Source organism: Babylonia areolata, chromosome 3 (genome assembly GCF_041734735.1).
Source record: "Babylonia areolata isolate BAREFJ2019XMU chromosome 3, ASM4173473v1, whole genome shotgun sequence".
Lineage (NCBI taxonomy): Eukaryota > Metazoa > Mollusca > Gastropoda > Neogastropoda > Buccinidae > Babylonia > Babylonia areolata.
The window spans coordinates 25,318,886-25,329,201 of record NC_134878.1 but is presented as its reverse complement, the minus strand read 5'-3'; the positions used below and the strand labels follow the sequence as shown (position 1 = coordinate 25,329,201).

The following is a 10,316-nucleotide window of genomic DNA, read 5'->3' as shown; positions in this document are numbered from 1 at the left end:
AGAACAGGCGCTGATGGTTTCCCCCACAGCGTACCGTGATGCTGGGGTGGGTAGCGGCGTGGGGAAAGGCGCACGAGGATCGTACCGTGCAGGTGCAGGAAGATGGCGCAGGAAGGAAGGAGACGGAGGAGACTGGTCGGGCATCCATGAGTTCCACACGAACATGTTCACCGCCGTCAGCAAAGCCACGACGAGTACTCGTTTGAGCGACAGGTGGTAGCATCTGAAACACACACACACACACACACACACACACACACACACACACACGTATAACAGTGAGAGAGAAGACGTTAAAACGCCATCAACGCAGCTGTTAATTTGGTCAAATCGACTTTGTTACAGCACGAAAGCAGAGGAACTTTCCACCAAGGCTGACACGTAACGTGTCTCATCATGTGTCACCGGGCTTTAAACGTCACTGATGTGTTGGCCTTTACCTCACCGCTTGGTCAGGTTAAGACCGTCAGGCTGTGAAACTCCACTGGCTGCAGGTGGAGTTTGTCCTTGCTTTTGAAGTAATTGAAACCAGTCTAATAATCGAAATCACCTGTGATATCTCGCAGGTTTCGTGTGTGTGTGTGTGTGTCTGTGTGTGCGTGTGTGTGAACCTCTGTGTGCATCTGTGTGTTTGTGTGTGTTAGGTTTTTTATGGTTTGTTTTTGATGTGCTAAACAGCCGAGTGTTAAACGCTTTTAACTTTCAGTCAAAGGGTTCCCAGTTTCGAATACCGATCGAAGCACCTGGTGGGTTAAGGAAGGTGATTTTTCTTACATCCACGGTCATCACGTGTGCAGATCTGCTAGTGCCTGAACCATCGACGAACGTGTGTAGGCACTCGTGGAACATCAACTACGTGCGTTCCAGATCACGTCACCCATCTCAGCGTGTGGTGAGTCATGAAAACACGAAAATACCCAGCAAGCACAGCCCCGAAAACTGGGTATGGTTGCCTTTATGGCGGGGATATAAAAAAAAAAAAAAAGGACATCCATATAAAAGCCTATTCGTACTTACGAGGACCCCCGAAAGCGGAGTATGACTGCCTACATGGCGGGGTAAAAACGGTCGTACACGTAAAAGCCCACTCGTGTACATACGAGTGAACGTGGGAGTTGCAGCCCACAAAGAAGAAGAAGAAGTACATACGAGGGAACTATATGTTAGGTCGCCAGAGGGTCACACACCAGAGGAGACACTGCGCTGCCGCTGAGTCACCTGTGTGGTGTTCAGCAGTGCCTGTTCTCATTCAACATACGGAGGGCACCACCACCAACAGCAACAACAGAGCTTTGTCGGGGAGTCAGAGTGAGTGCGCGTTCTCTCTATGTCTGCTCTCTGTGTTTCTGTTCTGTCTGTTTCCCAGCGTCAACCAGGCCCGAGAGATACAGACACCATCAGTGTTGGGAATTTGAGCAAACACTCCCAAAGACGCATGCGTGAAGCGAATAACTGTCGACTGTACGGTCCAAGAATTCCCATATCACACTCAACTGCACTGGCAGAAAAATAACTGTCCACTGTGCGGTCCTGCATTCGTGTAAATGACTGGTGTGGAAGCGCTTTGATTAAATCTGAAGATCGAAGACAATGCAATCGTTAAGATATACAGGCCAGACATATTAGGAGGAAACGTCAGTTTCTTCACATTTAAAGGCTTTGTAAAAAAAAATAATAATAATAATAAAAAAATTTTTTTTAAATACACAGACAAACTTCTCACAACCCTGTCATCAGGGCATGACAACAATAACATCAATTTAAACAGGCATGGGTGTCGATAATATTTAGCATTGTTTCTATGATACTACCGAGGACTTCAGAACTAATGAACTAAATGTACTTTATATTCATTGTATTGTTAAATATTGATATATCAAACAAGAGTCTTTAAGGTTTATTATTTTGTATCAAAACCGATGTTGAGTTAAATCCGATGTGCCCAGTCTAAACTCAGATCTTTGTTGTTGCGCGTTTTATGTGTCTATCTAGAATTAAATGGAAGTAGACCTATGGTTTCATATCATAAAAATCGTTCCCTATAGATCAAACTCATTTACATGGATAACGCTGATTTCCACCCTGCCACCTACATTGTCGAAAGGCACTAACAAAGACCAGCTTATTGACCGAAATTCTGACTTGACACGTGTCCAAACTCATATTCAAGCAAGCGAACAGGCTTATTTGATACCTGGTTCTTTTAATCTTTTCATCTAAATCATGTACCATCTGGTGCACTTTAGGATGACAGTGTCAAATATTCAGTTTCCAATATCCTTTAACCAGTAAGGTAAACAACCGGGTGCAGAATTAGCACACGCAAGATATCGATTCGTTTCACCATGTATTCTCCTCCTTCTTCTTTTTCTTCGTATTGTCTTAATTATAAGAATCTTGTGCAGAGACAAATCAAAGCGTTTTCGCACCAGTCATTCATACGCATGCATAACTCTAAAACTGTAGAAACTAAAGACAAGGAAGGGCAGGCAAGGGAGGCTATTTGGGAAGAAGCGGGTTTTAGGGCTTGAAAGAGCTGAGAGTGGAGACTTGACGAAGCGAAACAGGAAGTTTATTCCAATCGCAAGGTTCAGAGACAGAGAAAGAACGGCGGCCAACAGTCGAGAGTTTGAATCTGGGTATGCGTAAACAGAGTGGATCCGAAGCCGATCGTAGTGAGCGAGATGGAGTGTAGAGGTGAAGGCAGCCACAGAGATAGGAAGGGGCAGTTTTGTGAATACATTTATAACATAGAGTGCTGATCTTGTACTTTATTCGGTGTGAGACAGGGAGTCAGTGGAGATGTTGCAAAAGAGGAGTGATGTGCTCAGATCTTTTCTTTCTGAGGACGAGTCGGGCAGCATAGTTTTGTATGCGCTGAAGGGACTGAATGGATGAAGCAGGCAAACCAGACAATAGAGAGTTACAATAGTCAAGGCGAGAGAGAATGAGAGAAACGACAAGTCTAGATGTTGACAGTAGCAGGACTGACATGTCTGACTGATAATTTTTTGCATGGACAGTGTATTGTCAAGGACAACACCGAGGTTCCTGACTGACGTGGAAAGAGGGATGGATGTACTGCCAAGTTTGATTGTGTCAATTGTGATGGAAGACAGTTTTTGTTTAGTTCCTATGATCATTGCTTCAGTTTTGTCCGCGTTCAATTGTAACTTATTTCGAGTCATCCAATTTTGAATGTCCAGGAAGCAGTTGGATGTTTCTTGCAAGAGCGAAAACAAATTTTTCAGGGGTATCACTCTTCTGGAGTTGAGTGTCATCAGCATAAGAATGATGACTGATATTATGGCGGTTGATAATTTCAGCGAGAGGAGCAGTGTACAGTGTGAAGAGCACTGGGCCTATAACAGATCCCTGTGGGACTCCATGTTCGATTTTAACGGGTTCAGATTGGAAATGATCAAATGACAGACTGGAATCGATCAGTGAGATAAGATTTGAACCAGTTTAGAACAGTGCCGTTGATACAAAATGTAAAATGAAGACGGGAAAGAAGGATTGAATGGTCTATCGTGTCAAAGGCGGCTGACAAGTCGAGAAGAGTGAGAAGGGAATTTTTTCCTAAGTCGGACGCTATCAGTAGATTGCTAGAATGTGGAGGAGAGTGGTTTCTGTGCTGTGGTCAACGCGACAGGCAGACTGAAATGGGTGGATGAGATCGTTGAAATATTTGTGGATGTTGAGCTGCTTGAGGACAGCTTTTTCAAGGAGTTTGGACATGAATGGAAGATTAGAAACTGGTCGGTAGTTTTTTCAAAATGTTTGCGTCAAGGTTGGGTTTCTTCAGAAGAGGCCGGACGATTGCAGTTTTGAAAGTGGATGAGACGGGCGCAATAGCCGAGTGGTTAAAACGTTGGACTGTCAATCTGAGGGTCCCGGGTTCGAATCACGGTGACGGCGCCTGGTGGGTAAAGGTTGGAGATTTTTACGATCTCCCAAGTCAACATATGTGCAGACCTGCTAGTGCCTGAACCCCCTTCGTGTGTATATGCAAGCAGAAGATCAAATACGCACGTTAAAGATCCTGTAATCCATGTCAGCGTTCGGTGGGTTATGTAAACAAGAACATACCAAGCATGCACACCCCCGAAAACGGAGTATGGCTGCCTACATGGCGGGATAAAAACGGTCATACACGTAAAGCCCCACTCGTGTGCATACGAGTGAACGTGGGAGTTGCAGCCCACGAACGCAGAAGAAGAAGAAGAAAAAAAGAAGAAAGTGGATGGAAACGTTCCAGTGAGAAGGGATGAGTTGACAATATCGGTGATTGTGGGAAGAAGATGTGAGACGCACTGGGAAAAGACCGAGGCTGGTATAGGATCGAGCTCATAGGATTTTATTGTCATTTCTTTCAGGATTTCATGAACTTCTGTTTCAGTCAATGGATTAAAGAAATGGAGACGAGTGCCGCTGAATTGAGGGTTAGGATGAACAGGTTGGAAAGACATATGGTCTAAGATGGTACGAATATTTTGGACTTTGTCGAAAAAGAAAGAGGAGAAGACACTGGGGAGTTCAGATAAAGTGTAGGCAGAAGGAAGAGGAGTCTTTTTTGCAGTTTCAAGAAGATTTGACATGACAGAGTAAAGAGATTTGGTGGATGTGGCATCGAGAACTTGAGAAGAAAAGAAGTTTGTCTTTGCTGATGAGATCATATGCTTGACTTTATTTATTTGTTTTCGGAATATTTGATTGTGGACTTGCAGTTTTGTTGATCGCCATCGTCTTTCCAGTTGGCGACGTTTGCGTTTTGCAAGTCGAATGTCTTGTGTGTACCATGGGGCGGAGGGTCTGTAAGGGAGCATGTGGGTAGTGGGGGGTGCATGTTCATCCAGCAGTTGAGAGAGGACAGTATTGTAATGTGTGGATACGTCAGTACGGGAAGAAATTTTGGAAAGGCGTTCAGCAGCTTGAGAAGAAAAAGTGTTAATGTTGATGGATTTCAGGTTGCGACGAGTAACAGATTTATTGGTTCTGGTAGGTTTTGAAATATTAAGCAAGAATATAATAGCAGAATGGTCGGAAGAAAGTTTGTCAGTTACAGTCACTGACGCAACCATGGCATCAGAGTCACGTGCAATGAGCCAGTCCAACGTATTGCTAGATCTGTGTGTTGGTTCTGTAACGAACTGAGAGAGAGAGAGAGAGAGTGGACAGAGATAGACATAGGCGTTTGACATCAGTGGAAATCTGGTTGTCGAAATGAAAATTGAAATCTTATTGTCTATACACTTCAAAGTGATTTAAACACGTACGCATTCATTCATTTTATTCACAGACACACACTCACACAGTAGGTGTGAAGAAGAGGATTGGACGTGGGGATAGTTCTCTAGTGAGGAGAAGGACGCACGCACAAAACAATAGTTATCGCTGCAGTGGTGGGCGTTGGGTGACAGGATCACCAGTCATACTGCAAGTAACAAAAAAAAAAAGAAAAAAAAAAAGAAATAAAATAAAATAAACATACAACAAGCTCCCCACCACAGAGTGGCATATGACCTCAGCGATTGTCACAATGTTAACCATGTGTCGAGTCATTAGGAGTTTGCATAGCGATGTCCAGATACCCTTTCATTACGAATAAATAAACTTGTCCACAGTGGAACACAACTTTTTATCCAGACCCTGTAGTCTTTGAGTCATACTGCATTATCAGTAATCAAAAGGCTTCATGAGGAGTCAACGGGAAAACGCATATTTCAAAAAATTCCAAAAAATGACTCCATTTTCGACGGGCGCAATAGCCGAGTGGTTAAAGCGTTGGACTTTCAATCTGAGGGTCCCGGGTTCGAATCTCGGTGACGGCGCCTGGTGGGTAAAGGGTGGAGATTTTTCCGAACTCCCAGGTCAACATATGTGCAGACCTGCTAGTGCCTGAACCCCCTTCGTGTGTATACGCAAGCAGAAGATCAAATACGCACGTTAAAGATCCTGTAATCCATGTCAGCGTTCGGTGGGTTATGGAAACAAGAACATTCCCAGCATGCACACTCCCGAAAACGGAGTATGGCTGACTACACGGCGGAGTAAAAACGGTCATACACGTAAAAGCCCACTCGTGTACATACCAGTGAACGTGGGAGTTGCAGCCCACGAACGAAGAAGAAGAAGAAGAAGACTCCGTTTTCAGGCACTTCCAGAAATAGCTGATTTAAGCATCGATTCTGAAAAAACGTTGGCACGCATCCAGTCATTTACCGGAAATAACTGTAATTTGCAAACCTTTGCTTTCCATTCTGCCTGGTTTTCAGTCCAAAAGTCGGAAATGTTTGAATGGAGAAAGATTCACTTTAACTGATGCCACTAGCAGGCCGCTGGGATCTGAGTAACTGTTAACTGTTCTTCTTTCGTCAGACTGGTGGGCATTTCTCTGTCCACAGGCCTTTCGGAAACATACATAGACGGCTTCAGAATATTTGACAGAAATACCGTACAGCAGGTACAAGAAAACTGGGAAGTGCTTACTTTCAAAGAAGAATTTAATGCTTTCCATATCAAGAGAAAACTGAGGGAAATACAACCCGGAACGAGGAAAAGGGCAACACGGAACAAGGACAACAGAGGGTAAACAATACAGGCGATCTCTCTCTCTCTCTCTCTCTCTCCCTCTAATACACACACTCAGAGTCCAAGCAAAATGGTAATGTACTTGAATACTGTCTGTTATCGTTGACAAGTGTTGGGAGTCTGATGACTTATGAATATTAAACCATCTGGAATCTGGAATTTAACACACACACACACACACACACACACACACACACACACACACACACACAGAGTTGGTGGCGCGGCAAGGGTAGGAGATAGAAGGTAAGGGTACAAGGTTATGTCATCAGTGTACTACCATCACTTCTATCGTTTGGGTTTATATACTGATTTTACATGGGTGTGTGTTGTTCATCGGTTTGACGTCTGTTCATTTAGAGTGATATTAGACTAAAAAAAAACAACAAACAACAACAACAAAACCCAACAAAAACCCACACACAAAAAAAGAAGAAAAAGAAAAGGGGTGGTGGTGGCGAAGATGTGTGGAAGTATGAGCTGGATGTGTGTGTGTGTGTGTGTGTGTGTGTGTGTGTGTGTGTGTGTGCGTGATGATCTCTTAATGCTTACACGGTTTGCCATTTGTTTAGAAAGTGGATAATGAAACGAAAGATCTCATAGTAATGTTGGTGATTCAAAAATGCATTGAACAGAGTGTTTTAAAAGTACTGGGATATATTGTTTTATAACATGGCAAGTGAGGACATGTTCAGGAATCATGTTTTGTTCGCAACTGCTTGTAACATTTCCAGTATATTTCTGGTATATTTGGTTTTAAAACCATCAGGTTTCGGTCTACACATAAGGGATGTTATTTTTCTGTTTATGTGATGCTTTTTTGTACATCGCTAATTGTAAAAAAAATCATGTACTTTACATCGTAGGCTATTTCGTAAGGGAAATCTGAAACTTTTCATGAACATGATTCAATTAAACTGTAGAATTCTTTTAAGGACAAAGGAATATCCATATAAACTTGACTCCAAACGGTACTTTGTTCTTTGTTTCGCTGCTTTGTCCACTTTGTCATTGTGGTATAATGTAGAATGATAGGGTGTCCAGCAGAACGTGATTGCATTGCAATGCCTCGAAACATAGAGCATCGATTAAATGGCTGTCTTCAATTATCATGTTACATCTTGTCTGTAAGTTCACTGATTGGTGTGTGTGTGTGTGTGTGTGTGTGTGTGTGTGTGTGTGTGTGTGTGTGTGTGTGTGTGTGTGTGTGTGTGTGTGTGTGTGTGTGTGTGAGCGCGCGCATGTGTGTGTGTGAAAGAAAGAAAGAGAGAGACAGAGATAAGATCAAATGAACAACAGTACTATGTCTTCATGCCGGCCTAAACCTTGCCATTGATGAGGAGAAGAGATAGACACAGACCAGACAACGCAACACAATAAAAGACAGAAATACAAGAAGCATACCTTCGCGCACGGACAGACAGACACACTGACAGAGAGACACACTGACAGACAGGCACACAGACAGACAGGCGCACGGACAGAGTCGTCATTAGTCCAGCAGTCGCTTTGACACGTAGCGGTATCGATACGTAGTGCTATAGACAGGTAGCGATAAAGACAGTTGTACTGTCGACACGTAGCGCTATCGATACGTAGTGCTATAGACAGGTAGCGATAAAGACAGTAGTACTGTCGACACGTAGCGCTATCGATACGTAGTGCTATAGACAGGTAGCGATAAAGAAAGTTGTACTGTCGGCACGTACAGCTATCGATACGTAGTGCTATAGACAGGTAGCGATAAAGACAGTTGTACTGTCGACACGTACAGCTATCGATACGTAGTGCTATAGACAGGAAGCGATAAAGTTGTACTGTCGACGCGTAGCGCTATCGATACGTAGTGCTATAGACAGGTAGCGATAAAGAAAGTTGTACTGTCGACACGTAGCGCTATCGATACGTAGTGCTATAGACAGGTAGCGATAAAGACAGTTGTACTGTCGACACGTAGCGCTATCGATACGAAGCGCTAACGATACGTAGTGCTATAGACAGGTAGCGATAAAGACAGTAGTACTGTCGACACGTAGCGCTATCGATACGTAGTGCTATAGACAGGTAGCGATAAAGACAGTTGTACTGTCGACACGTAGCGCTATCGATACGTAGTGCTATAGACAGGTAGCGATAAAGACAGTTGTACTGTCGACACGTAGCGCTATCGATACGTAGTGCTATAGACAGGTAGCGATAAAGACAGTTGTACTGTCGACACGTAGCGCTATCGATACGTAGTGCTATAGACAGGTAGCGATAAAGACAGTTGTACTGTCGACACGTATCGCTGTTGAACGAAGTGCCAATGGCACTTAGCGCTACTGACGGGCAGTGTTGAATGAATGTAGTGACAAACGTAGTGACAATGCTTTGAACAGGCTTTGACACGATCTTTAATTAAACAAAACTACACCGAAGAAGATTACGAGTGATGTACTGAACGCTGTGGCCATCCATCCTGGTGTCCTTTATGTATCAAATGTGCTTCCACAGTAACAGAGAGAAAGGGGAAAGGGGGAAAGAAAAAAGGTTGAAAAAGAATATGACTTCACTCAGGAGGATAAAGACTGGACTTCTTTGTGAATCATGTTAATAAACAAAGAAAGGAAAGGAGGAAAAAGAAAAAAAAGACAACAACAAAAAAAACAGGCTGAGCAATAGATAGAAAAGACAGAATGAAAGAAAGAATAAAATAATAAAAAAGACCAGAAAAGGTAAAGAAATAAACCAAACAGAAAAGAAAGAACAGAGAAGCCAAAGAGGAGAGAAAGGAGAATATAATAACCACGACAAGACAATAATATCTATTCCATGAAAATATTACAAACATCACAACTAAAACGAAACGTGACGTGAAATACATCTGGCATCGCACTCTAAATCCATTACAACGGCCATACTAAAGTGTTTGGTTGAGAGGTAAGTTCCCAGAAAAAAAAGTTGGGTAGTTGTTTTTTGTGGGTGTTTTTTTTTTTTTTTTTTTTTTTTTGTTTGTTTTTTTGTTTGTTTGTTTGTTTTGTTGGGGTTTTTTAATCAAGAATCATGCATCTGTCTCAGCAACATTTGATAAAAGATTTAGCATTGACAGCAGGCAAGCAAGCCAAGAAAAAGAAAACAACTTTACCTGCAGAGACCCCAACCAAATCTCCTGAAAAACCAAGTTATCCTTGCCATGCTGACACGCTCCGGTGGCAGAAAATAAAACAGCACCGCGCGACAGACGTTTTTAACACATTCAACTCAACACCCCCCGCCCCCTCTCTTTATATAATTTCCAATCTCCACGCGCCCCTCCCTCTTCTTATCACCCCCTCTCTCCCTCTCCTGCACTTCCTTAGCCCACTCACTCACTACCTCCTTCTCTACGCTCATTTAGTCTTTTGTGTGTGTGTGTGTGTGTGTGTGTGCGGGAGTGTTCTCTTTCCAAGTCACCGAGCTCAATGCAACACGTGCGCTTGCCTGCAGCTGGCGACTGTAGTCAAGGAAAGGCGACACTCCTGTTGTGAGAAAGTTGTCCATAGATGTTGGTAAAGAGAGGATCAGTATCTCAGAGGGATGTGAGGGTGCAGGTTTTGAAAAAATCATGTAGCGTTGTGTCAGTCGGCCAAAATAATACGATAATGATACTGATGATAATAATAATAATGATAATGACAATACGGTAAGGTCCAAACTTTTAGCATCCAAAGTTATTGCACCTAATTTACCGGCAAATTTTG

At 43.1% G+C, this 10,316-nt stretch overlaps 1 protein-coding gene across 1 annotated transcript in view; it reads right to left on the bottom strand.

The window, feature by feature from the left end:
- The window catches only part of LOC143280525 (N-acetyllactosaminide beta-1,6-N-acetylglucosaminyl-transferase-like), a 12,662-nt gene extending 2,804 nt beyond the window's left edge, over nucleotides 1-9,858 (bottom strand). Inside the window, exons 1-2 of the mRNA XM_076585205.1 lie at nucleotides 9,722-9,858; nucleotides 1-223 (exon numbers count right to left, since the gene is read on the bottom strand). The exon at nucleotides 1-223 is cut by the window's left edge and continues 860 nt beyond it. Coding sequence (XP_076441320.1) covers nucleotides 1-223; nucleotides 9,722-9,771 — 273 coding nt within the window. The 5' untranslated portion in view covers nucleotides 9,772-9,858. The remainder of the gene's footprint in view (nucleotides 224-9,721) is intronic.
- Between the last annotated feature and the right edge of the window lie 458 nt (nucleotides 9,859-10,316).